Here is a 27,677-nt window from a genome sequence, read left to right on the forward strand (position 1 = left end):
GGCCGGCAATGCGGTGGAACGGCGAAGCGCCTCCCTCAGCTTTACACCCATTGAGAGCCACTTCCCCCTGTTCAAGCACGAGGCTGAGGGAGGGAATGGGAACACTGAAACAGAGACCTGACCAGTGGCCAAGGCACACACGGCCAGAATGCCGTCATTGAGGGGCGCAGGGCCTCCAAATGTAGGTGGGCATTTGGTGGTCTTGGGAGCTTCAGGGAAGTGCCTCCAGTTGGCTGGATGCCTCCCTAAGAGCTGCTGATTCAGGGTGCTGGATGTGGGAGAATTCTTGTCTGGGCAAGCCCTTCCTCACTGGGGACGTGGCGTCTCCCCCCGCTGCAGGTGTTACAGGACATGGGCTTGCCCACGGGTGCTGAAGGCAGAGACTCCAGCAAGGGGGAGGACTCCGCTGAGGAGACAGAGGCAAAGCCTGCCGTGGTGGCCCCTCCACCTGTGGTGGAAACCGTCTCGACGCCCAGTGCTGCCTTCCCCTCTGATCCCACCACCGAGGTGAGCACAGGGTGGGTGCTGTGAGGCCCCACAGGAGTGCCCTGGGGTCCCCTGAACAAGGACAGTCACTGGTCCTCGTTCTCTTCCTCCAGAAGCATAACAGCCTTCCAGTCCAGGGCCCTGGGGGGGCAGAGTTGAAGTGTGAGCTGTCAAAGCCTGTGCTGGCGTTGACCCAACACCGGGGGCTGCACCTGGGAGGCCTGCAGTCGAGGCTCGGCTGTTTCCCTGAGAGAGACGGCGTGGGGGAGGTGGTCCCATTGCTGGCAAGCCCGCGGATGGTTTCCAGGGGGTGGGCAGCAGTGAGTGGAGCGGAGGGCCTCAGACCCTTAACACAGGGGCGGCTGCCACCTGTTGGAAATACCTTAGCTGAGTTTGTTGGTGTTCTTTTCTGTTTTCCCTGAGAACGTAAAACAGCAGGGGCCGATCCTGACCAAGCATGGCAAGAACCCTGTTATGGAACTTAACGAGAAGAGGCGTGGCCTCAAGTACGAACTCATCTCAGAGACAGGGGGCAGCCACGACAAACGCTTCGTCATGGAGGTGAGTGGTCCCAGAAGTGGTTCCCATGGGGACCTGGGGTCTTTGGAGAGGTCCCTGCCCCAAGGGCGGTGTTGGGTCACCCCTGACACACATCTGTTCTTCCCAGGTCGAGGTGGACGGCCAGAAGTTTCAGGGTGCTGGCTCAAACAAAAAGGTGGCCAAAGCATATGCCGCCCTGGCTGCACTAGAAAAGCTGTTCCCTGATGCCCCTCTCTCCCTGGAGGCCAACAAGAAGAAGAGAGCCCCTGTGCCTGTGAGAGGTGGCCCAAAATTTGCTGCTAAGGTGAGTGTCCAGCCCTGAATTCTCTGGGTGTTCTCTCCTTGGCGGGTGTTCTCTGGTCATTTGAGTGGGAGGTGAATGTAAGCTGTCTGTCTTTCCTCCCATCCAGCCACATAACCCGGGGTTCGGCATGGGGGGTCCCATGCACAATGAAGTACCCCCACCCCCCAACCTCCGAGGACGGGGAAGAGGAGGGAACATCCGTGGTCGAGGGAGAGGGAGAGGGTTCGGTGGTGCCAACCATGGAGGCTACATGAATGCTGGTGAGGACCCTGTCCTGCACTGTCCCCAGGGGCCTGGCCTGCTCCCTGCAGTGGGTGGGAACACCACCCCCACCCCTGGCATAAGAGGCATGGGTGGGGCAGACAATCTCCCACCCTGGTGACCCTGTCCATTCCCTTTCAGGCGCCGGGTATGGCAGCTACGGGTATGGAGGCAACTCAGCGACTGCCGGCTACAGTAAGTGCGTGTTTCTCTTTGTCTGAGCTTGGGAAGAAACTGCAGTTTAGCTCCCGTGGCCTGAGTTAGAGCAGGGTGGCCCAGCAGTATTAGCAGCAACAGCCTCCCTGAGATTCATGGGCGGCTGGCACCTGTGCTTGGTGTTAGGGCAAGTGGTCCTCCAGCGCCCCCATGCTGCAGAAGCATAATTTACTCTCTAAGTGTTAAGGCTCACATTGTATAACTAACTGGCAAATTCGTTAAAAATCAAAATTTTAAATTTCTCTGCTTTAAGCCATGCGAAGCACCAAACCTGTGAATACGCTTTTCCTGACAGTGCACAGCTCTTGTCTTGAGAAGGAGCCTTCATTGGGGGGTTACAGGAGCAGAGAAATCTAAAACATGAATTTCAAATGTGGCGCTCTGTGCCCTTTTTCAAAAGAATTCTAATTTTTTTTCTCTGCTCTGTCTCCCCCTTTTGTAGGTGACTTTTTCACAGACTGCTACGGCTATCATGATTTTGGGTCTTCCTAGAGCATCTAAAAGTATTGCACACAAAATCAACTTTTTACTCCAATTTTCTCGAACTCCAAAACCCAAAGTGTCCGTGCTGTGCCCTGTGCTTCACTGGGTTTCTCAACCGTGGCTTGTCACCGCAGCTTGTCTGAAACTCTTAGCCTGCAGAATTTAAGACAATGGCAGTTTTTATCGTGATTTGCCTTTGAACTTGGTCCTATTGAAGTTCACAATAAGTGGAAAACAATTTTTCAGAGAATGCGTTTTTGTGCAGAACTGCACAGAATTCTAGAGCCAGCGTTGGTCAGCATCAAGGCAAAAGCCCACCTTTGCTTTTTATGGAAAGCATTACTTTATTTAAGAGACAGATAATAATGCATTTTAATCTACCTTTGTCTTAATTTACAGCAGGTTTTGTATGAATTTTTAACCTTTTAACAAATCCCCAAATCTCTTTGATGCCTTTGACAGTAACAGTTTCACCACATCCGAATCCAGAGCAATCTGCCTTTTTTTCCATAAGCATGTGAAACATTGGGAACGTTGGGGAATTGTACATTGTGCTAAGTTAACCTCTTCCATCTTTTGTAACTGCTCTGGTGGGTTCTTGTTCCGGAGTGCGATATTCTGTGGCTGCTTTAGCTAGAGGTGAACTCTCAAAGGTATCAAAACTGTGCTTCCACTCTTAGTGCAAGAAACAGACAGGCTTTAAGGAAATGAGAACGTAGAATTTTGCAAGTCCTACTCATCACTGCAAATGCATGGGATTCTTAAGGATTTTTCTTTTTTCCTTTTTCTTTTAAATGGGGCTTTAAAAATATCCAAGTAGAAAGAGCCTAATACATAGCGCCTAATTCTCCAGTGAGGAGCCAAGCCCCCCAGCAGGCCCTGTGCTGCCAGCCTGCTCCCACGACAGGTTCCAAAAGGCCTGGAAAGCTACTGCCCTCTCTCCGGAAGTTGCAGGCTTGAGCTGGGGCTTCTCCCTGCATGTAGAGGTGCACCAAGGCGTTCTGGCTCTTGAATGAGACCCTCGTTTCCTGGCGGGAGCCCTTCTTGGGAACGAGTGTGGTTTTGGCTCTGATCAACAATTCTTGCAGCAAAGCCTGCCTCCACATTGACTTGCAAGATTTTGCGTTTATTCAGGAAAAAAACTGGTCAAAACGGTTATTCCATAGTTTGTTCCCAGGGGTTTGAAACATTCAGTGAAACTTTTGAAAACTTTGATTGCATGATGTATTTTTTTTTTAAGAACGTTATTGTTTGAGAATAATGTCTTTTTATACCAGGAAATAGTTATCCTGAAATGACGTTGAAAACTTTCCCTCCCCTTTATTATTTTTTTTTTAATCAATACATGTTAAAGTAACAAGCCCTCAGTCCTTGGCGTCTTCATTCATCCCCACGCTGGCGGAGGGGCGAGGAGGCGCTCAGTGCAGGCCGTGGGCAGCTGAAGTGGTGGGCTGCAGAGAGGAGGGGGGAGTCTCAAGGGGGTACCGCCCCTCCTCCAGGAACCAAAGCATGTTTTCTCTCGCACTGGGGACACAGCCTTCTCCCTGGTGTTTCTGCCTTCTGGTGGGCTGAGTGGAGGGGTCTCGAGGAAATTAACTTATGTGGCAAATTAGCTCTATCCAAATTATTGTCCAAACCACCCAAGACACAGTGGTATGAGACATATATCTGCAGTGGGTGGAAGGTCCTTGAGAACTCCCAGATTCACCTCATTCAAAAGACTGGAGACTTGCTGCTAAATATAGGAAGGAAGGACTGGGTGTGTGGGGGCATTCCCTTCTCCTCCTCCCCCATCCCGGGCACACACAATGGCTGGCTGTGTCAGGGGCAGCAGCCATCCAGAGGTAGTGTGCCCAGGTCTGCCTGCCCCAGGGACTCTGCTGCCCTTGCGTGAACGTCGGGGATTGCCTGGCTGGGTCAGAGAGCCACCCACATGACCTGACCTCCGCCTTCCATCACCTTGCCTTATCAGGCCCATCCCCCATGGATCCATCTGAGTGTTGGGGACTGTTAACAAACCAGGGTCTATACTTAGCGACCAACGTTGGGGAGGCGGGTATCCATTGTGACATTTTCTGCTTCAGGGCCTGAGAATGTGGTGGCCTCGCTGCACACTTGTTAGTCCTGCCACTGGGTCCCGCCTGTGCCTGGCAGCTGTGCTGGGAATGAGGGGGGTGCCCTGTGGGAGGCCTCACCTGGGCGTTGGGAACCGAACTCTGGTGTTTGATTTCCCCATGAGGCTGTGGAAGTCACACCCGGGAGACATCCCAGGTCATTGGTTAGACCAGCTAGTCTTCCATGAATGGCTCTGGCTTTAGGGGCGTCATTACAGAATATCTCCTGAGGTCACAGGGCTTGGACTGCCGAGCCTCTTCCCAGCACAGCGGGGAGTTGGGGGGGCGAGGGGAGGAGGACAGGGTCGGAGCTGGCTGCTTCTGTGGGGCTTTGCTTTTCCTGTCACTGTTGGGGACATTTGGGTAGCAGCAAGCTAGTCGTGAATGTCATCCCGCGCTTGGAGCCCATCTCACTATAATGTTGACATCTGCTGCAAAAGCTGCTGTCGGCCTGCTGTCGTGCCGCTGCTTGGCAAAGATCCATTGTTGTCGTCAGCTGATGGGTGAGTGGAGCTGAAGGCTGGGGCCAGCCCCAGCCAGGCTGCCTGATGGACCGGAGCCACCACTCCTCACTGTCCTGCCTCCGTCCCTCTGTCCCGGCCTGGGCCATGGGCTTGTGGGTCAGCCTTCAGGGCCCACAGCTGCAACCACCCCCTCCTGCCCTTCCCCATTTCCCCCTCCTCCGCCTGACCTGCTGCCTTCCTGTTTAGGTCAGTTCTACAGCAACGGAGGGCATTCGGGGAATGCCGGTGGTGGCGGCGGCGGGGGCGGTGGTGGCTCTTCTGGCTACGGTTCCTACTACCAAGGTGACAACTACAACTCCCCAGTGCCCCCAAAACACGCCGGGAAGAAGCAGCCGCACGGGGGCCAACAGAAGCCCTCATATGGCTCAGGCTACCAGCCCCACCAAGGCCAGCAACAGTCCTACAGCCAGAGCCAGTACAGCAACTACGGACCCCCACAGGGCAAGCAGAAAGGCTACAATCACGGACAAGGCAACTACTCCTCGTACTCCAATTCCTACGGCTCCCCTGGAGGTGGAGGCGGATCCGACTACAGCTACGAGAGCAAATTCAGTGAGTTGGCTGGCAGAGCACCTCCCCAGGCATGGTGGAGAGCCTAGCGACGCTGGCTACAGGGCAGGCGTCAGGAAAACCCTGGCACCGAGTCTCCCAGTCCAGGTCTTTGCTGTGCCCTCCTTGTTGCCTTCTCCATGGTTCCAGAGGCTGGGGCACCAGAATAGATAGAGCCTGTGAGGCCAGGCCAGCTGCTATGAGCTCACCTCCAGGGCTAGGCTCTGGAGACAGCCCCCAGCAGATGCTCAGTTACTGCCCCCTTCTTCGCCTCCTGTGGAGATACAGCACGACAAGATTCGGGGCATCCTTGGGCTGTCCTTAAGGAAGCTGTGCTGTCTGTGAGTGGGCCCGGCAGGGGTCGCTGGGTGCCAGGTGGGAAAAGGGAGGAGGCTTGGAGCAGGCAGGATGGAATTGGGCTTCAGAATGTGGTGCCATTACAGGACTCCAGTGACCCCTGGCACTTCATGGTTGGACAGGTTGCCTAGTTCAGACAGTTAAAACAGGGATTTCTGCAAAGGCCTATGGTCTCAGCCAAGGGTAAACCTAGCATGCCCAGCCACATCGTGGCCACAGCCCCTTAACCACACTGTCTTCTCTGCTCCAGACTACAGTGGTAGTGGAGGCCGAAGCGGCGGGAACAGCTACGGCTCAGGCGGATCGTCCTACAACCCAGGGTCACATGGGGGCTATGGAGGTTCTGGGGGCAGCTCCTCATACCAAGGCAAACAAGGTGGGCCTGGGGAAGCAGGTGGCACAGTGGGGTGAGGGGAGGCTTAAACTCAGAGCCAACAGAGCCCACAGGGGTTCTTAAGACCCAAATTTATTTTACTTCTTGTAACTTTCTGGCCACATAGCATGTGGGATCTTAGCTCCCCTACTAGCAATCAAACCTGAGCCCCCTGCCCCTGCTAGAGAAGTCCAGAAATTGCCCTCTTGTAAGTGTTGGCAGCAGCAGGGGAAAATGCTGAGAACAGTGAGGGCCAAATAGCCTGCTGTGTGAACTCTGGTTGGGGGTGGTGAGTTCAGCCTTGCGCTCAGGCAGTGCCTGATCATAGCTCCTATGGCTGACGCATCTGTGACTGGACAGATCCCTACTCCTTGTAAGCCCTGCTTGATGGCCCCACCTCTCAGGGCTCGTGAGAACTAGGCCCGCTGACCCTGGAAAGGCACTTAACAAAGTGGCACTTCCAGGGCTGCTCTGCTGCTGTATCTCATGGACAGACACAGCTCTGTTGAGTGTTGGCTGATGCCCGAGCACTGACCACGGGGTGGGTCTTGTGCCCCTCACTTCTGACCCATTCCTCTCTCAATTAGGAGGCTACTCGTCACAGTCAAACTACAACTCTCCAGGGTCCGGCCAGAATTACAGCGGTCCTCCCAGCTCCTACCAGTCATCACAAGGGGGCTATGGCAGAAACGCAGACCACAGCATGAACTACCAATACAGATAAAGCCCCCGAGGGGTGAAGATTTGTACCTTCTGCACTTAACCCTCCCGTTGTAAGATTCAGTTTTATGCATCACAGTTAACATGTCAACCGGCCTCTCCAGGCCCCTCCGCCCTCCCCTGTCCACGTTGCCGTGTCGTGAGGTGCAGCTGGTCACCCCTGTGACCCGTCCTGTGACCCATATTTAGCCGTGTTTGGGACTCCGTGTCTTCAATGGTTTGTTAGTTGCCATTACAACTTTGTCTGAGTAGAGTTTTTTGAGTTCTTGCAGTTAAGTATCCCTCTGTCTATTTACGATTGGTGTTAGTGTTAACTCAGTTTGTCTTTAAATAGTCACGGAAGGGATACGTCATCTGTTAATGCTTTTGTGAAGTGAGTTAAACGAGCTTTCTGTATTTTAATGCTTTAGTGTTTCAGTTTTATAAGTGAAGATTTTATTTTAAAAACCAGTGGGAAAGAGTGGGGTTTCTTTTTTTTTTTTTTTTTGGTATGTCTGCATCATTCAAGCAGTACATCTGAATTGAGCTGAATGTAGACAAATAAAGAAAAACAAAACTCTGCGCCCGTCGTAGCCCTGGGTGTCTGGCCCACCTGCAGCAGGATGGGCAGGGTGCCTCCACCCTGTTCCCAGCGCAGGAAGGCAGGGTGTGGGGGGCAGGGCAGCTCCTGGTCACCAGAGAAGTCCAGGGCCAGAGACCCAGTGTTGCAGTGGCTCCGAAACCATTCTCCCGACGGCCTGCAGGGCAGCTTCTGGAGGCCCACACTGCTGTTTGGGTTTTGCTCATACATAATTGGGCAGGGTTCATTTTCTGCTCCATGAATTCTAATAGAGTTTTTAAGTGCAATTTCAAATCACCGTGGAGTAAGGTGATCTTGTACTTCAGTACACTAGCTGACTTTGAAGAAGCCCAGCTGAATCTGGCTGAAGGTTCCCAAGGTTTGGGAAATGCAGCCCCAGAACCATCCCTGCAAGTAGGGCACTTGGTGTCTCCAGCAGCCCCCTCCTGGGGCCTGTTCCACTGAGTACACTTTTGGGATGCCTCTCCATCTTGGGCATTTGCACAGTGTTTGGGGGACATTTGTCACCTACGGGTCATCAGTGTGCAGTGGAGGAGCGGCACCCCCCTCCCCAAGCAGCCCTTTTCAACTCCGGTCCTGCCCCAGGGGGAGAGTGGTGTTACCTGCCTATCTGGAAGGAGCCCCTCGGTGAGGCCTGGGACTGCCTCTCTGCAGAAACCTATCTAGTTTTGTCGCCTCTCCACTCTCAGACCACGTACTGTTCAAGTTCTGAGCTCCAGGTGGGACCTTGGCCTCCCGTGCTTGGTTAACCTTGACCGTTGGGAGAAGTGTGAACCATTCTTGATGCAGAGTCACTCAGCCGAGGCAGAAGCCATCCAGTATGCCTTCAGAGGATAAAGATTTGCCTCCTTGGGGAGGTGAAGGAAAGGTGATTGCACTAAATAAAAAAACATCGTAAGAATTTTGTCAACTGCCAGAGCAGAGGCGGCCCTGGATATCAAATGGTCCAGCTTGGGGAATGGGGCCTGAAGTGCCCTGGTATCCCTTCAGTATGTGTGCTAGTGGAGACCGATTCAGGGGCTCCACAAAGAGAGGCCCACACGAGATCCCTGGGATCCTGTATTTGAGATAATAAAGGTGTGGGCAGAAGCCGTGTCACTCAGAAGTCCATGGCGAGGAACACTCCCATACTGCCTGCCACATGACTTTTGCTCTGGACCTGCATTCTCCACACAGCTTTCACCGTGGGTTTCTCAACAGCATCTGCTGCCACCATTCACATTTCTGGATGCTGACACCACAGGGGAAAGCATCTCAAGATCAAAGAAGGCAGCAGAGGAAGATGTCCCTGTGGTGACATGTTCTCAGGGACTTGGGACTTGCTGCCATGGTCCTCTCTTGGGGGAAGGGCCGGGGCCTGGGTGGCTTATCTTTGATGGAGGCCTGACCGAGTCCCTCCCACAGTCAGGACAAATTAACTGGGAAGAAGCAGGATTGCCTTCTTGCTTCCTCCAGCTCCTGGTGGCTCCAGGCATCCCTTGGCTTGTAACAGCATCATGCCAGTCTCCGCCTCTGTCTTCACATGAACTTTTCCTGTGAGTCTTTGTGTAAGGACACCAGTCACTGGATTTTGGCGTACCCTGGTCTAGGATGCATTCTTCCTATGATCCTTTTTAAAAAAAAATCTAAAAAGATGTGTTCCCAGGTAAAGTTAGGTTCACAGGTATCGGTGGTTAGGAATTGGACAGGCCTTTTGGGGGGAACACTTTTTGACCCAGTACAAGGCTGGGTAAAGGTTCTACCGACCATTGCTGCTGTCAGCCCTGGAAGCTCATCAGCCACAATCAGGATTACTGTAGTCAGGTGTGGACAGCACAGAGCCAACAGCATCTTGTCAGCAAAGTGAGTACCTGTCTGAGGAGCCCACTTGGAATCACAGGTCCTTTGTCACCCTGATTCCACTCAAGGACCTTGGTGGCAGTGATGCAGCTGACCATGGACAGTATCCCAGCCCTTGGGACCTACCACCCCAGGAAGCTGGATTCAGCAAGTTGTGGCTATACCTTAGCATGGAGAAGGCCTTGCTGCTCACACCTCAGCTCTTCAGATGTGATCCAGGCTTTCCCAGGCCTGTTGTCCTCTAAGCCTTGGAGGCCAGTGTGGAGGAGGTAGTCTCCAGCTCCTCCTCAGCTATGGCCATGGTAGGCAACAGCTGGCTTATGGAGAGGCACGTTGGCCCATGTATTGCTGGAAGATGGTGTCGTGTTCCTGAGTCGCCAGCAGACAGCACCAGGAGCCTCAGCACGAGGATCGATTGGTGGCCTACACCCTCAGCGAGTTGATCAGGACAGGGTCAACTGGTGGATAGGCCATGGGGGTCAATGGCCTGGGACCAGACATCACCCTGAAGGGTGCTTTTGGAGGGAAGGTAGGAAGGGAGAAAGTATGACTTAACACCTCATGGTGGTAGGAGATGATGTCACAGGGAAGGACAGGGCCTTGCCAGCAATTTGAACTGATCACAGGGTGTAAGTACTGGGGACTAGTGACCTCAGATGAAAGAGGGCCTTTAGTAGCAATGGTGGAGACAAAAATCAGAGACATACACCTCTGTAGATTTGTAGTCACTGGGGCCCTGTTTGTGCCTAGGTGCAGCCTGAGCTGCCCGACTGCCCTCTACCTGACAGGGAAACATTCATTTGTTCTCTCTCTCACCGTTAACCTGTTCTGGTGTAGTCAGCTGGGCTGTCGAGCCTCAGGATTCAGTGTCCAGGTGTGAGCCTCATGGGGCTCTTCCTTCCCTTCACAGGCCTGTTCTAAAACGTGTGGACACAATTTTGGGTAGCAATGCAGCACGCATTTTTGGCTGAAATGCTCATTCTAACCCACTCCAGAATAAATGAAAACTTACTGTGCTCATTTGTTTCATTCACATAATGTGTTTATTGGGTATTGCTTATGTTTCAGCCATGTACTGAGCGCTGGGAATATGGCAGTGAACCTGGTCCTAGCCCTCAAGGAGCTTCCAGGCACCAAGAGTGCCCTTTCCCAGCTCGGGTAGAGTGTTACAGGAAGGCATTCTGTGTCTCAAGTGAGACAGTATGGTTGAGTGGGACCAAAAGGTGTGTTGAGGATTAGCCAAGGGACTGGCATGCTCAGAAAATTCTGGGAGGTGTCAGTGGAATTCAAGGAGCTAATATTCAGGTGAGTGAGCATTGTGGTCATGAGAAGGGAAAAGTGTGGCTTGATGTAAGCCTGGAGCCATCCAGTGCAGGGGCTTGACTGGGAAGCAGAGGACTTTTCAACCTCATCCTGAGGACAACGGAGAGCTGTGGAAAGAGCTAGAAAGAACTTGGGCTGAGTGGTACTCCAGAGCAATTTTTGGGTAAAGAACCTGTGTGTAGTAGAGGTGAAAATAAAGGCTGAGAGACGGACAAAACGGCTTGAGTTCTGCAACAACTGAGCTGAGGTTCAGTGTGATACAGTGGCAAAAGTCCACTGTACTTTGCCAGGGACCACCTTCCTTCCAGACCCAAGAGGGGTTAAAACTGCATGTCCTAAACAGCTGACTGGGACACAGTGATGCATTATAATCTTGGCCCAAGATAAGGAGAGGGGTCCAGGCTTACCACTCTGTTCTACTGTGGGGGGGGACAAGCTGGAATGTTTAGACAGTGGCCATAGAGGTCATTCCACACAGGTCAGAAGTCCTGGTCCATGGCCTTTCTGGTATTTCCCAAAAAGCTAGCATGGCACCCAGGCTGTGGGGGCTGAGACTAGCACACAAGGACTGCTCTCAACCCCGTCTGAATGAATCAGAGAAAACATCGTCCAGGCTTTTGGGACAATTAGCCGACCCCAGGACTGCAAGGACTTTTACTTCAACGTCAGAGGTACCCCTAACTCCTCTCCAGAGCAAACCGAACTCCTGCCGTTCTGCATCTGAGAACTCCATATGCTACTCCATAAGGAGAACCCCTTCCAGTTTTGGGGGCTCCTCTGCACAGTTGCGTCGACCCCAAGGAGGGAAGGGTTGGGGATTCACGGAGACTTTGAACCTGGGAAAGTACACCGGCTTCCATTTGGCTGCAGAAACTACCCAAGGATCGGTTTTTCCAAATTACCCTTTCGAAAATGACCTCTTGCAAGCTCTTAGGACCGCCTCTTGGGCACGCGCTTCAACAGGGCCAATCAACAATCCCCGCTCCGAATAGAGGCTTTCCACAGGCTCTGCCTCTCAGCGTCGTTCGGTACGTCATCGCCCCCACGCTCCCAATTGGACAGTTCCTTAGGCTCCTACCTATTGGGTGAGTCCTTTGTGCGCGGCGCGCGGCTTTTAATAGGCCGCTTCTTCAGGCTCCGCCCCCAGATCTGCAGCTTCCCTGGCCCCGGGAAACGTGCGTGGCGCTGTCCAGAGTGCTGAAGTCGCGCACCCTGCGCCGCCTCAGGATGGCCTTGTGGCGCCCCCCAGGCCTCCCGGCTGAACAGCAATGAAATCTTAAAGCAGATGCCACCGAGCCTCGGATGCAACTTACCTCCAACCCCCGATTTTACCTCTGGGGATAGGAAAAACTCTCTAAACGCTTCGTTAAGAAACCCCCACTCTCCTATCTAGCTCAGAGGAACTCCAAAGTCCCCACTGCTAACCAGAGGCCTTGCACGATCTCATGCTGTGACCTCTCCACCTTTTGCTCCTTCCCTCACTCCTGCAGCTACATTGCTCTCCCTGCCGCACCGCAAGTGATCCAGGTACATTCCCACCTCAGCAGAAAATTTGCTCTCATGGTTCCCACTGCCTAAAATGATCTCTCAGATATCATTTGAGTCCCTCTTTATTTCCTTCAGGCCTTGACTCAAATCTCACCTTATTGAGGCTGATCTAGACCACTCTACTTAAAATAGTCACCTCCCAACTCCTCTCCTGCCCTCATTATTCCCCCAACACTCTTCACTACCTGAGACTGATATGTTCTACAAATTATTCTTGTTCATACTTGCAGGGCATGGATTTTTGTCTGCTTGTTTGCTGCTATGTTACCAGCAGTGAGAACAGTGCCTGACAGAGTGGGTGCTCCCTAATGTTCATTGCATGTATATTCATGTGTGTATTTTGATGTTTACTGTTTACCATCATCATGATGCTCTGCCCCAATTTAAAGATGAAGAAACTGAAGTAGAGTGCCCATCATTTGACCAAAGTCACCTGGTTTCTGAGTGGCAGAGCCTGAATCCCCTCTTCTGGTTCTTCTGGCTGTAACCCTTTCATCTCTGCCCTGTGCTACAATCCCTAATACTGCCTTCTTCAGTAAAAGATGTATAAGACAGTGGCTTCATGGGGCTCAGACAGAACTAGATTTCCTTCTTTTTTAAAAACTGTATTTACTGTGCTGGGTCTTCATTGCTGCTTGGGCTTTTCTCTGGGGCTACTCTCCAGTTGTGGTGTTGGCTTCTCATTACAGTGGCTTCTATTGTTGTACAGCTTGGACTCTAGGACACACAGCTTCAGCAGTTGCAGCTCCTGGGCTCTAGAGCACAGGCTAAATAGTTGTGGCACATGGGCTTCATTGCTCTGCAGCATGTGGGATCTTCCCAGATCAGGGATCAAACCCATGTCTCCTGTATGGGCAGGTGGATTCCTTACCACCAGGGTAGCCCCAAAACTAGATTTCAATTCCTGTTCCTTGATTACTACTCATGTGACCAGGAGTGAGTTAGAAAATATCTCTGCCTCAGTGACTTTATTCATAAAACGGAGATAACAGTACCCACCTTGTTATTCTGTGAGAGTCAGATAAGGCAATGACAGCATAAGGCTTGGCAGACACCTGACACACACTGGCACTTGCTCTGTTAGTGTCGGCAATGTTGGTTCTTAAACATCACCATCACATTATTATCTGGCAGAATTAAAAAGAAATACTAAAAAAACTAGGAGATTGAGCCTAGCAAGTCCATAGGAAGAATGTTTCAAGAAGGTGGGAGTGAAGAATAGATGCCAAACCTCACTGGGAATAAGACAAATGCATGTTAAAAATGGCACGGAGTTACCAGAGTTCTCCTCTTAATGCAGCAGGTGAGGACAGAGGTTGCAGACATTGTGCTTCTGTCAGTGTAGTTGCCACAAACCCTATGGAGGGCATTTGCTAGGATCTCATTCTAGTCTTTGACCATGTCATCCAGCTGGTAGAAAATTTTCCTAAACATATACTTGCTGCCATGTGAAATGGCCTAAATACAAGATTATTCATTGCAGCCTTGTTTGTAGAAGCAAAAGATTTTACTCACAACCCAAGTGAAAAACAACCCGATAAGCAAGAGGTGGACTATTCATACTCTGGGATACTGGGCAACTTTTTAAAAAATGTAAGAATGGAAATTCCCAGTCAGTCCAATGTTTAGAACGCCATGCTTTCACTCTGAGGGCCCAGGTTCAATCTCTGGCCAGGGAACTAAGATCCCCTCCAAACTTTTTTTTCAGTTCAGATCAGTCACTCTGTCGTGTCCAACTCTTTGCAACCCCATGAACTGCAGCACGCCAGGCCTCCCTGTCCATCACCAACTCCCAGAGTTTACTCAAACTCATGCCCATTGAGTCAATGATGCCATCCAACCATCTCATCCTTTGTTGTCCCCTTGTCCTGTCTCCTTCAATCTTTCCCAGCATCAGGGTCTTTTCAAATGAGTCAGCTCTTTGCATCTGGTGGCCAAAGTATCAGACTTTTTCTCAATGAATAAATTTTTAAAAGAACAAGGAGACTATGTACTGACATGAAATAGCCTCCAAGGTGTACACAAAAAGTGGACTGCATTCCCTACAGTAACTAGCAAGCCTGCTTTTGTGAACAAAGGGATATATGTAAATAAGTATGTAACAATATTTGCTTCTCTCTGCATGAGAAAGGGGAGAAGGCAATGGCACCCCACTCCAGTACTCTTGCCTGGAAAATCCCATGGACGGAGGAGCCTGGTAGGCTGCAGTCCATGGGGTCACGAAGAGTCGGACAGGACTGAGTGACTTCACTTTCACGCATTGGAGAAGGAAATGGCAACCCACTCCAGTGTTCTTGCCTGGAGAATCCCAGGGATGTGGGAGCCTGGTGGGCTGCCGTCTATGGGGTCGCACAGAGTCGGACACGACTGAAGCGACTTGGCAGCAGCAGCAGCAGCAGCATGAAGGAAAAAAAAAACACTAGAAGGACATAAGAGTCTGATAAAACATGTTACTAGGAAGGGCTGAGGTGGAAAGTGGGTGGATGTGTTGGAAACACTGTGGGGGATGAGGTGGGACTGAGTTTGTTCACCTTTTGTGTTTTGAGCTTTTTTATATACTTGCACATGTGGAATATTAAAAATGCAGAAAAGTGTATAAAATACAAAAGTGCAGTTCAATGAATACTCTTGTATTTACAATCTCCAAAGATCACTATTTTGTATTTTTGTTCCATATGGAGATTTTATATATACAAGTGCTCAGCTCAGCTGTGTTGAATCTGCTACCAAATCATTACCAAGTAATGAAAGATGTCAGGAAATGTCTCAAACATCTGAAAAGGCATTCAACATTAGTAGCAATCATGGAATGTAAATAAAGGCCAATGGACAGACCATTTCACAGGCACCTTATCGGCAAAATTGAACAGTTCTATAAACATAGTTGGCAATTTGATCTCTGGTTCCTCTGCCTTTTCTAAAATCAGTTTGAACATCTGGAAGTTCACGGTTCATGTATTGTTGAAGCCTGGCTTGGAGAATTTTGAGCATTATTTTACTAGCGTGTGAGATTAGTGCAATTGTGTGGTAGTTTGGGCATTCTTTGGCATTGCCTTTCTTTGGGATTGGAATGAAAACTGACCTTTTCCAGTCCTGTGGCCATTGCTGAGTTTTCCAAATTTGCTGGCATATTGAGTGCAGCACTTTCACAGCATCATCTTTTAGGATTTGAAATAGCTCAATTGGAATTCCATCACCTCCACTAGCTTTGTTCGTAGTGATGCTTCCTAAGGCCCATCTGACTTCACATTCCAGGATGTCTGGCTCTAGGTGAGTGATCAAACCATCGTGATTATCTGGGTCATGAAGATCTTTTTTGTTCAGTTCTGTGTATTCTTGCCACCTCTTCTTAATATCTTCTGCTTCTGTTAGGTCCATACAATTTCTGTCCTTTATTGAGCCCATCTTTGCATGAAGTGTTTCCTTGGTATCTCTAGTTTTCTTGAAGAGATCTCTAGTCTTTCCCACTCTATTGTTTTCCTCTCTTTGCACTGATCACTGAGGAAGGCTGTCTTATCTCTCCTTGCTATTCTTTGGAACTCTGCATTCAAATGGGTATATCTTTCCTTTTCTCCTTTGCTTTTCGCTTCTCTTCTTTTCACAGCTATTTGTAAGGCCTCCTCAGACAGCCATTTTGCTTTTTTGCATTTCTTTTTCTTGGGGATGGTCTTGATCCCTGTCTCCTGTACAATGTCACAAACCTCTGTCCATAGTTCATCAGGCAGTCTATCAGATTTAGTCCCTTAAATCTATTTCTCACTTCCACTGTATAACTGTAAGGGATTTGAACTTCCAGATGTTCAAGCTGGTTTGAGAAAAGGCAGAGGAACCAGAGACCAAATTCCCAACATCCGCTGGATCATCGAAAAAGCAAGAGAGTTCCAGAAAAACATCTATTTCTGCTTTATTGACTTTGCCAAAGCCTTTAACTGTGTGGATCACAATAAACTGTGGAAAATTCTGAAAGAGATGGGAATACCAGACCACCTGACCTGCCTCTTGAGAAATCTGTATGCAGGTCAGAAAGCAACAGTTAGAACAACATGGAACAAGAGACTGGTTCTATATAGGGAAAGGAGTACATGAAGGCTGTATATTGTCACCCTGCTTATTTAACTTATATGCAGAGTAAATCATGAGAAATGCTGGGCTAGATGAAGCACAAGCGGGAATCAAGATTGCCAGGAGAAATATCAATAACCTCAGATATGCTGATGACACCACCCTTATGGCAAAAAGTGAAGAAGAACTAAAGAGCCTCTTGATGAAAGTGAAAGAGGAGAGTGAAAAAGTTGGCTTAAAGCTCATCATTCAGAAAACTAAGATCATGGCATCTGGTCCCATCACTTCATGGCAAATAGATGGGGAAACAGTGGCGGAATATTTTGGGGGCTCCAAAATCACTGCAGATGGTGACTGCAGCCATGAAATTAAAAGACGCTTACTCCTTGGAAGGAAAGTTATGACCAACCTAGACAGCATATTAAAAAGCAGAGACATTACTTTGCCAACAAAAGTCCGACTAATCAAGGCTATGGTTTTTCCAGAAATCATGTATGGATGTGAGAGTTGGACTATGAAGAAAGCTGAGTGCCGAAGAATTGATGCTTTTGAACTGTGATGTTGAAGACTCTTCAGAGTCCCTTGGACTGCAAAGAGATCAAAGCAGTCAATCCTAAAGGAAATCAATCTTGAATATTCATTGGAAGGACTGATGTTGAAGCTGGAACTCCAATCCTTTGTGCTGGGGTCCAGCCCCAGGTACCCAGCAGGATCCTAGGGTACCCTCAGGAAAGACAGCGTTGGCGAGAGAGAGATGACACGGGTCTTATAATGGACTGAAACCTGATAGTCCAGGGTCGAACGATAAGAGAATAAAGGAGAAAGAATAAAGAGAAGAGAAAGAGGTTTGCTCTTCCTTGATTAACACAGAAAGCCAATAAAGCTCTTGTGTTCTAAGGAGTCATCCTGAAAGAAGAACAGAGAGAGAAAAGGAGGGAAAAAGAAAAAAAGAATGACACGGGGAGACCAAGCTTCGGTGAGTGAGGCCCATACTTTATTTTCAAAACGAACTTTTTTACCTTGACTTGTACATAGAGGGAAATGAAAGATGCAAAGTCATACAGAGTCAGCCCAAACATTACATCTGTTTTGTCTTTATCAAAACCAGGATTTTTTCTGCATACCTTTCCCATAAACAATATTGTGTACAATATCTTCTGGCCTTGGAGGCCTGTAGACATTTTATGACCCTTTTTTGATAAAGGCTCTTCAACCAGAAAACTTATTTTCCCTTGAAGTGTTTTTTCTTTATATTTCTAATCTATGTCAGCCTCATAAAGTGCTAAACAGAGTTACATTCTCATAGAGCAAAGGTGCAGTAAGTTACAACAAAGAAGGAACCAATTAGCTCAAAGGTCTGATGCGGTTAATTTCAAGGCTGCTGCTTGTTTTTCTTACATTCCAACTATGTTAACCAATGCACTCCCAGGTGCACAATGGATAAGGGATATGGGCACTTGGCAGCAAGCATTGGCCCATAGTGAAGCCCTTTACCAGTACTATCTATTCTAATAATTTTTCATCCCTTAAAGGACTCTATGCTCATTAGGACTTTTAGAATGTTTTGGCTTCCCGTGCCTTTCAAGGTTGGGGAGTTGTGAACAATCATATGTGTTAATTGTAAGAGTATGGATAAACGTGTCAGGCAAGCTAGAAAGCCATCAGAGGGGCTTGAATTGAAACACTCCTATCATGCCCAGGAGACTTATTAATTAGAGCCCTAAGTTGACTTTTTCCAGAGAAAGGTGGTCGGGGATAGCCCCCTGTTAATGTCAGAAGAGTTGGTGAAAGGCACAAAATAGTAAGACAGACAGATTCTGGTTTTGGGGTAGATGCTTGAGCACATTCAGGGGGTCCCTTGAGGCCTGATCTGCCTTTGCCTGTCAGGTCTCTCCCGCATGACCTTTGTCATGGGTGGGATCTCCCCTGGTGGCTCCCGGCACCTTTGGCCACCTGATGTGAAGAGCTGACTCATTTGAAAAGATCCTGATGCTGGGAAAGATTGAAGGCAGGAGGAGAAGGGGACAATAGATGTGGTATAATATGATTTTATTAGTGGAACAGACAGCAATTTCTCCCATACCTCCTTGGTGCTACTGAGTTCTTCAAAAACTATTATGAAACTTATATTTGAGTAAGTTGTTAGAGTTTTGAAATTTTAGACAATTCCATGGGTCAGTGATCCATGACTAGTGGAAAAGGATAATTCAAAAACATCATCAGTCTAGTATGAAAGAGTCCAGAAGATTAAAAAAAGAATCATTAGTATACCGAGATGAAATCAACTCCAAACAAAACAACTGCAAAAATAAAGTATATATTTTCTTTTATCATGTTGTAAAATGTCTGTAAGTATACATAAGAATGAATACTAAACATCACTTAATATTAAGAGGTTAAAAAACCTTAAGAAGTTAACACTATTACATGGGACAGGCATGGGAAAGATAATTCACAGTATACATTTTATCCATATTTTTTGAATGATGTATTATCTATTTTAAAAACTTAAATAAATATACTTTAAATAAGATGAAATCATAAGTCAAGTTTATTAAATTCTCGACTCATTGGAAAAGACCCTGATGCTGGGAAAGATTGAGGACAGGAGGAGAAGGGGATGACAAAGGACGAGATGGTTGGATGGGGAAGTAAGTAGGTTCCATGTAACACAACTAAGAATTTGCATGCCATAACTAAGGCTCCTGCATGCTGCAACGAAGATCTAAGACCCTGCATGCCGCAACTAAGTCCCAGAGTAGCCAAATAAATAGATCAATGTTTGGGAAAAAAAAAAAAAAAGTGGGCATTGTCAATGTACAGAAGTCTTTAAAAGCATAATATGACTTACAGGCTATGTGATATACACTCATCAGTGATGGAAGGTTCTTTTTAAAATTTTTTTGCTTATCTAGCTGCAGGGTCTTAGTAGCAGCATGTGGGATCTTTTTAATTGAGGCTTGCTGGTTCTAGTTCCCTGACCAGGGATGGAACCCGCGCCTCCTGCATTGGGAGCCTACAAGTCTTAACCACTGGACCACCACTGCCGGGAGCCAGCACAGGAGTTCCCACCCATGACAAGGTCATGCGGGAGAGGCCTAAACCAGAATCTGTCTGTTTTACTATTTCATGACTTTCACCAACTCCTCTGATGTTTATCGCCGACCACCTTTCTCTGTAAGAAAATCAACTTAGAGCTCTAGTTAATAAGTCTCCAGAGTATAATAGGTGTGTTCCAATTCAAATCCCTCGGATAGCTCTCTAACTTGCCTGACAGGTTTCCGGACTCTTACAGCTACGCATGTGATTGTTCACAGCCTCCCAACCAGAGAGGCACAGGAAGCTTAAGATACTCTAACAATGCAGAGCTTCTCGGGGAGTTAATATTGTTAAAATACAACTATGTAGAGGATTTCTTTGTTGAGCTAATGCTTGCTGCCAAGTTTCCATATCCCTTACCCACTGTGTCCCTGGGAGTGTATTGATCAATATAGCTGGTATATAGAAAACAAGTAGTAGCTTTAATGTTAACAAGCTTAGACCCTTGAGCTAATAAATTCTCCCCTTGATTATCCCCACTGCACCTTTTGCCCTATAGGAATGCAACTCTATCTAGTGCTTTCAGGGAGAGGCGCCAAACTTTAAGAAAAATCACCTTTGGAGAAAATAAGTTTTTCTGGTTGACTAACCTTTATCAGAAGAATGTTAGCAGGTCTCCTGACCAGAAGATGATGTAAATCACCTAAAGCCTTTGTATGTGATAGGTTTGCAGAAAGAAAGCCTGGTTTCGATAAGGGTCAAGGACTGCTGACCTTGCATGACTTTGCACCCCCTATTATCTTCTCTATACAACTTAGGGTATAAAAGCTCCTTCTGAAAATAAAGCTACGGGCCTTGCTCACTGAAGCTTGGTCTCCCCGTGTCATTCTCTCTCTCTCTCTCTCTCTCTCTCTCTCTCTCGCTGACGCCGACGCCGTCTCTCCTGAGGGTACCCCTGGATCCTGCTGGGGCTGGACCCCAGCAAGTGGCACCCGAACAGGGTCCCAAAGGTAAGTCTCCCCCATTGTGCAGTTTTTCGGGAAGGCTAGGACCCCACTCAGGGTGCCGCGGACCCCCCTGCATAAGATAGGTAGGGTGAGTAGGAGTGGGTAGTGTTGACTCTTTCCTTGCAGACAGAAATCTCTGACACGGGTAACAAGGAGTCAAAAGAACAACAACTCTTTATAGGAGTAATCTTGCAATTGTTAAACAAAAGAGGAATTAAGGTTAAAAAGGCTAATGTTCAATCCTTTTTTACATTTGTACAAGAACAGTGTCCTTGGTTTCCAGAAGAGGGCACTGTTAACTTAGAAACATGGGAGAAGGTAAGGAAACAGTTAAAAACTTACTACATTCTGCATGTCCGGAAAGGGTGCCCACTGATACCTTTTCCTTATGGAATATGATTAGAGATGCTTTAGACCCTGCTCATGAATCTGAACGAGTGCCTATTAAGGAGGAAAGTGAGGAGGAAGAGTCCAAGCCTAGCTATCGGCAGTTAAGAAGTATGCTGGCTGCCATGAACACCAACAGTCATTTAGAAAGTGGGGATGAAAAGGAGGAACAGCTTTCGCTCCAAGATGAAAAAGATTTAGAAGCAGCAGCAGCTCGCTATCATTCTGATGAATATTGGTCTTTTTCAGCTAAAGATGCTCCTAAGAGCTTGAGAGAAACATCCCCAATCAGACCATTCGTAAGATCCAAACAGCAAACAGTTAAATCTCCAGAACAGGAAAAGAGAAACATGGGACGCTCCCATCCCCCCATACCTCCTCCTCCTTATGAGGGGAAGCGGCCTCCGCTAGGAGTTTCTCAGAGAAGGGTTTTTTCTAGTCCCGAAGATGAATTTGATCCCCACCTTGAGGCTTGTTTTTCTGTAATTTTTGAGGAAAGGGATGGGAGAGACGTCCCCTCCTGGGAACCCCTTTCAATGAAACTGATTAAAGAACTCAAACAGGCTTGTGCTTTATATGGGGCTACAGCTCCATACACCCTTACATTGTTAGACGCCTTAGCGGCCAGATGGATGATCCCATATGACTGGAAAACAGTCGCTAAGGCTTCTCTGTCTGGAGGACAATATCTACTCTGGAGAGCTGAATATGAGGACCTCGCCCGAAAGCAGGCTAGTGCTAACCGCAGATATGGCCCGAGACACATTGTACAAGAAATGTTGGAGGGAATTAATGAATTTGATACAATTAGAGATCAGATGGGTCTAGATAGAGAGGCTTTAGAACAGGTAACAGCCTGCGCCCTTGGGTCCTGGCGATCATTGCCTCAAGGGAAAGAATCAACCTCTTCCTTTTCAAACATTAAACAAAAACCAGAAGAGCCATATGAGGACTTTGTATCACGACTTATAGAGGGAATTCACAGGGTAATTCCTAGTGATGAGGCAGCTGGAATATTGGTAAAACAACTGGCATTTGAAAATGCTAATTCTACCTGCCAGGCCATCCTACGTCCTATAAAAAAATCTGGGGAGATAGGAGACTACATCAAGCAATGCGCAGATGTAGGACCAGCAATAATGCGGGGCATTGTCATAGCTGCAGCCATAAAAGGAAGTTCTTATCAACAGACAGTTCAATCCTTGTTTGCAGGCAGGAATAATCCATCAAAGAGTTATTTAAATAATCAAGGACAGAATACTAACCTGTCCAAAGCCTGCTTTTCTTGTGGCCAGGAGGGGCACTTTATCTGCGCTTGCCCCCAAAAAACAGCTGGTTCTTCTCTGCCAAATCCTGCCTCCCTGGCTGTGACTCCTAATCTCCCTAAGACTCCTTGCCTTCGTTGTCAGAAGGGATATCACTGGACAAAGGACTGCAGATCAAAATTCCATAAAAACGGAACCTTGCTAGTTCCTGACCAGCAGTAGGGAAAACGGGTTGAGGGGCCAGCCTCAGGCCCCGACAACAATTGGGGCAACAACGCTAAACCCATTAATACCCTTCATCCCATCGCAGAACTCATCAGAGCAACCCCAGGCAGTGCAGGACTGGACCTCAGTTCCACCACCTCAACAATATTAACACCAGATAGTCCTACTATAAAAACCCCTACAGGGGTTAAAGGTCCATTACCAACAGGCCTGGTGGGAATTATATTAGGCAGAAGCTCCTCAGCTATGCAAGGTCTTACAATTATCCCCAGAGTGATTGATTCAGATTATACAGGAGAAATTCAGATAATGATTTCACCCCCAACTAAAACTACACAAATTCATCAGGGACAAAGAATAGCTCAACTTTTACTTTTGCCCTACTACACTGCCATAGGACACACCGCTACTCAAAGTGAGAGACAGGAAAAAGGATTTGGGTCCAGTGATATGGTCTTTTGGATAACAGAAATTACTCAGAAATGCCCCATGAAAAATATTCTGGTCAGTGGCAAGTCTATTGTGGGGCTTTTAGACACAGGAGCAGATGTCTCTTGCATTGCTGGGAAAGAACGGCCCAGCTCCTGGCCAACACATACTACTGAAAATGAGCTGGTGGGATTAGGGAGAGCCCCTGCAGTACTTAAGAGTGCAAAAATATTAGATTGGCAGTTTGAGGATACCTGTGGAACTTTCCAACCCTATGTAGTTCCTTTGCTTCCCTTTACCCTATGGGGGAGGGACATGCTGTCTCAAATGGGAGTGCTACTTTTTAGCCCTGATGACAAAGTGACCTCCCAAATGCTCCATATGGGCTATGATCCATCAAAAGGATTAGGCAAATAACAGACAGGAATAATTGAGCCAATATGCCCAACTCCTCGACAGCAATGTACTGGATTAGGGTATCCAAATTTATAATGGAGGCCATTGTTTTTGCTGCCAACCCTATCACATGGAAATCTCAAGATCCAGTGTGGGTAGAACAGTGGCCTCTACCTAAAGAAAAATTATTGACAGCTAAGACTTTAGTTTTTGAGCGGTTGCAATTAGGACACATTGAGCCCTCTAATAGTCCGTGGAATACTCCCATTTTTGTTATTAAGAAAAAATCTGGTAAGTGGCGACTCTTACAAGATTTGAGAGCCATTAATGCCACTGTGGAAGATATGGGGGCCTTACAACCTGGGCTCCCTTCCCCGGTAGCTATTCCCAAAGGATATAATTGTTATTGATTTACAGGATTGTTTCTTTACCACTCCCTTAAATACCAAAAATAAAAAGCGATTTGCCTTTAGTCTCCCTTCAGAAAATTTTAAACAGCCTTATTTGAGATTTCAATGGAAAGTGTTACCTCAGGGAATGAAAAATAGCCCTACCTTATGTCAAAAATTTGTTAATGCTGCTCTAGAAGATATTAGGGCTAAATATGAACAAGTATGCATGATCTATTACATGGATGATATCCTCATAGCTCACCCAGATAGGGCCCACCTGCAATCTGTTCTTCACAAATTAACTCAGGCATTACTGGCTAGAGGCTTGAAAGTTGTCCCAGAAAAAATTCAAACCAATCCACCCATAACTTATTTAGGAAGGGTTATAAATTCAGAAACAGTAACTCATGCCCCACTAAAATCAAGAAAGGACCATCTTGTTACTCTGAATGATTATCAAAAACTTTTAGGTGATATTAATTGGATAAGGCCCTATCTAAAACTAACCACTGCTGAGCTGAAGCCTCTTTTCAACATTCTGCGTGGGGATCCTGATCCAACTTCAAAAAGGCAATTAACTGTTGAGGCTCAGGAGGCCCTACACAAAGTAGAAAAGGCTTTATCTGATAGTTACGTGAAAAGAATTGAACTGACAACTGTCTGGCAATTCCTTTGCCTGGCTACCCCAACTGCACCTACGGGGGGTTTATGGCAAAACGGCCCCCTAGAGTGGGTCCACCTTCCTGCTCAAGCTAAAAAGGTAGTGGCTTCTTATCCAGGGCTGATAGCTAAGTTGATATTAAAAGGAAGAAAGTGGAACATTGAATTATTTGGTAACGAGCCATCAGAAATTGTAATTCCATATAACAAAGAACAGATTGATGCTCTTCTAATGTTTGATGAAAATTGGCAGATTGCCATAGGAAACTATTTTGGTCAAATTCTGCATCATTTACCCTCACGTGCTTTGTTAAACTTTATATCTAGACACCCAGTTATTTTTCCTGTTAGGTGCAAACAATTCCCCATTCCAGATGCTCAAATGGCCTTTACTGATGGGTCAGCTAATGGCAGAGCTTCTATAGTTACAAGAAATCAGCATAAGGTTTTACAAACACAAGAAACTTCAGCTCAAAGAGCTGAACTCATAGCTGTTATAGAGGCCTTTGTTATGTTTGCAGAGGAGGAATTTAACCTTTACTCTGACTCTCCGTATGTGGTCAGGCTGTTTCTGCATATTGAGACTGCAGTTTTACCTGAAAACAAAACCACAATATTTCACTTGTTAACTAAACTGCAGCAACAAATTTGGAAAGGAAACTGAGCATTTTTTATTGGCCACATTCGAGCTCACTCTGGACTGCCCGGACCTTTAAATGTCTTAAATGATCTGGCAGATTCACTAACCAAGGTTACAGTGGCCTCTGCTTTTGAAGAACCCCGAGCCTCTCATTCACTCCATCATCAAAATGCTACTGCATTAAGATATCAATTTCAGATTCCTCAAGATGGAAGCAACCTAGATGTCCATCAGCAGATGAATGGATAAGAAAGCTATGGTACATATACACAATGGAGTATTACTCAGCCATTAAAAAGAAAACATTTGAATCAGTTCTAATGAGGTGGATGAAACTGGAGCCTATTATACAGAGTGAAGTAAGCCAGAAGGAAAAACACCAATACAGTATAATAATGCAAATATATGGAATTTAGAAAGATGGTAACAATAACCCTGTGTACGAGACAGCAAAAGAGACACTGATGTATAGAACAGTCTTATGGACTCTATGGGAGAGGGAGAGGGTGGGAAGATTTGGGAGAATGGCATTGAAACATGTAAAATAACATGTATGAAACAAGATGCCAGTCCAGGTTTGATGCATGATACTGGATGCTTGGGGCTAGTGCACTGGGACGACCTAGAGGGATGGTATGGGGAGGGAGGAGGGAGGAGGGTTCAGGATGGGGAACACATGTATACCTGTGGCGGATTCATTTTGATATTTGGCAAAACTAATACAATTACATAAAGTTTAAAAATAAAATAAAAAAAAAAAAGAATCTGCTTGAGGGATTGTTCATTCCTGTTCACATTGTCCCACTACTATAAATAATTTACCTATGGGAGCTAACCCTCGCGGTGTCAGACCTAATATACTCTGGCAGATGGACGTAACTCATGTCTCCTCATTTGGAAAATTGTCTTTTGTTCATGTAACTGTAAATACTTTTTCTCATGTCATTATTGCAACTGCTCGCACTGGAGAGGCATATAAGGATGTAGTACGACATCTCTTTACTTGTTTTTCATATTTAGGCCTACCAAAAGCTTTAAAAACTGATAATACCCCTACTTACACTTCTAAGTCTTTCCAAGAATTTTGTATAAAGTTTCAAATAAAACATAACACAGGCATCCCCTACAATCCACAGGGACAAGCTATAGTAGAAAGAGCACATCAAACATTAAAAATACAAATTCAAAAATTACAGGAAGGGGAATTTAAACATAGTTCCCCCCATCAGATCCTGCAGCATGCTCTCTTTGTAATAAATAACCTGAATGTTGATTCATCTGGAGCCACTGCAATGCTTCGCCATTGGTGCCCGGAACGACAAAATATAAAGCCGTTGGTGAAGTGGAAGGACCTCCTCTCTGGACAATGGAGGGGTCCCGACCCATTATTAACTAGCGGCCGAGGATATGCTTGTGTTTTTCCACAGGACGCAGATTCTCCAATTTGGATCCTGGACAGACTGATTCATCATGTCGCAGCCCCCCAGGCACCTGGTCCCCGCATTGCCTCGACCACAAAAAAGGAAGGGACCTCCTCTACCTCCACTCCCTCCACCGATACGGGAAGTCCAGCTGACCTTGAGACAGATGACACCAGAGATCCCGGATGAACAGAAAGAGGAACCACCCACCAGACGGATGTCACAACTCCGTCTAAAAGATACTGTCCCCCCTAATTCTTTACCCTGCAGGAGACCACCAGGACGCCCAGCTTGTGCAACTCAACAAGCCTCCATACCTACCTGGGGACAGATTAAGATGCTCTGTCACCAGGCACAAGGGGTAGCTTCCCTGCAGGGCTCTCCAGCCTCTCCTGAGAGAGTGTTTATTGCTCTGCTTGCCTTACTATCTTGCCAGGTAAGCGCCTCCTCCCCCGCTCCAGAAAAGTAATGGGCATACTTCCCAGATCCTCCTTTCAAGTAGTTACTTGGAACAGTGACCCTATACGGGTCCACACAAACCAGCCTCAGTTATTGGGAGGATCATACACTTCCTACACAAAAGATAAATACCCTATTAATTTCAATTATACCTTTAAGGGATTAACAGACGATCTTCCTGTTTGTTTCAACTTCCCATTTGATCATACAGGAAGCTTTATTACTCCTACCAAAGAAGGATGTATTGGAGCCTCTAAAAAAGCAATTCTGACAGATTCCCCATCCTCAAATTACCGGTCAGTTTGGATATTACTGGCCCGTATGCCCGGGATCCTTGACCCCTACAAATCCCTGCTTTCCAAATCTCCACCAAAATATCCAAATTGTCACAATGCTGCCCCTTCAGATGTCATATGGAACACCATAGATGGTCGTTCCAGGTATCGGATTTGGAAATCTTGTACTTATAATTCTAGAATTGATTACAGAATACCAGGAGGAGGAAATTATACCATTCAGGACTGGAGCAACCCCGATCCAGGTCAGGATCCAATGACCGATGATGCATTTAACGGTAGATTTGACAATTGGAAAGAAAATCCAGTTCCTTGGCCATTACTCGCCACTAGATGGCATAATAATCAATTTGTTCCTCCTATGCTGTCTTATACGGCTAAGGGCAGAACTTTTTGACAACCAGAAATTTGGAGGGCCCTTACCGCCACTGCCCCTACTACCTTAACCCGGCCAGAAAATATTTCTACTTATTCTATTTTAGCTTGTCTACCCTCGCCTTATGTTTTTCTCTTCTCTAATGATTCCAAAAGACTTAATATACAAATGAATTATTCAGGTGGACCTCATGTAGTGTCTTGTGAACAATGTATGCTCTCATCTTGTTTGACCCCCCAATATAATGTTTGCTCTTTTGTGGTGTTGCAACGTCCACCCTATCTTATGGTGCCTGAAACTGTAACCACACATTGATATAATTATGGTCTTGCTGTATTACAACAACTACAGGATTTAATGCGATCACAGCGGTTTGTGGGCCTACTGATCCTGGGAATAGCAGCTT

The 27,677-nt window shown here is 47.1% G+C and overlaps 1 protein-coding gene across 7 annotated transcripts in view; it reads left to right on the top strand.

Annotated features, from left to right (window-relative positions):
• Nucleotides 1-27,677, top strand: part of ILF3 (interleukin enhancer binding factor 3) — a 49,280-nt gene that overhangs the window by 20,051 nt on the left and 1,552 nt on the right. For 3 of the 7 annotated variants that reach the window (XM_070792820.1, XM_070792821.1, XM_070792822.1), the window contains exons 13-21: nucleotides 340-507; nucleotides 910-1,047; nucleotides 1,154-1,330; nucleotides 1,437-1,590; nucleotides 1,733-1,786; nucleotides 5,115-5,480; nucleotides 6,085-6,210; nucleotides 6,795-20,328; nucleotides 26,147-26,576. In XM_070792820.1, coding sequence (XP_070648921.1) covers nucleotides 340-507; nucleotides 910-1,047; nucleotides 1,154-1,330; nucleotides 1,437-1,590; nucleotides 1,733-1,786; nucleotides 5,115-5,480; nucleotides 6,085-6,210; nucleotides 6,795-6,931 — 1,320 coding nt within the window. In that variant the 3' untranslated portion in view covers nucleotides 6,932-20,328; nucleotides 26,147-26,576. Of the gene's footprint in view, nucleotides 1-339; nucleotides 508-909; nucleotides 1,048-1,153; nucleotides 1,331-1,436; nucleotides 1,591-1,732; nucleotides 1,787-2,249; nucleotides 3,651-5,114; nucleotides 5,481-6,084; nucleotides 6,211-6,794; nucleotides 20,329-26,146; nucleotides 26,577-27,677 lie in introns of those variants that run through there. The other 4 variants (XM_070792823.1, XM_070792824.1, XM_070792825.1 and 1 more) reach the window with 4 other exon arrangements.

This window comes from Bos indicus, chromosome 7 (assembly GCF_029378745.1).
Source record: "Bos indicus isolate NIAB-ARS_2022 breed Sahiwal x Tharparkar chromosome 7, NIAB-ARS_B.indTharparkar_mat_pri_1.0, whole genome shotgun sequence".
NCBI lineage: Eukaryota > Metazoa > Chordata > Mammalia > Artiodactyla > Bovidae > Bos > Bos indicus.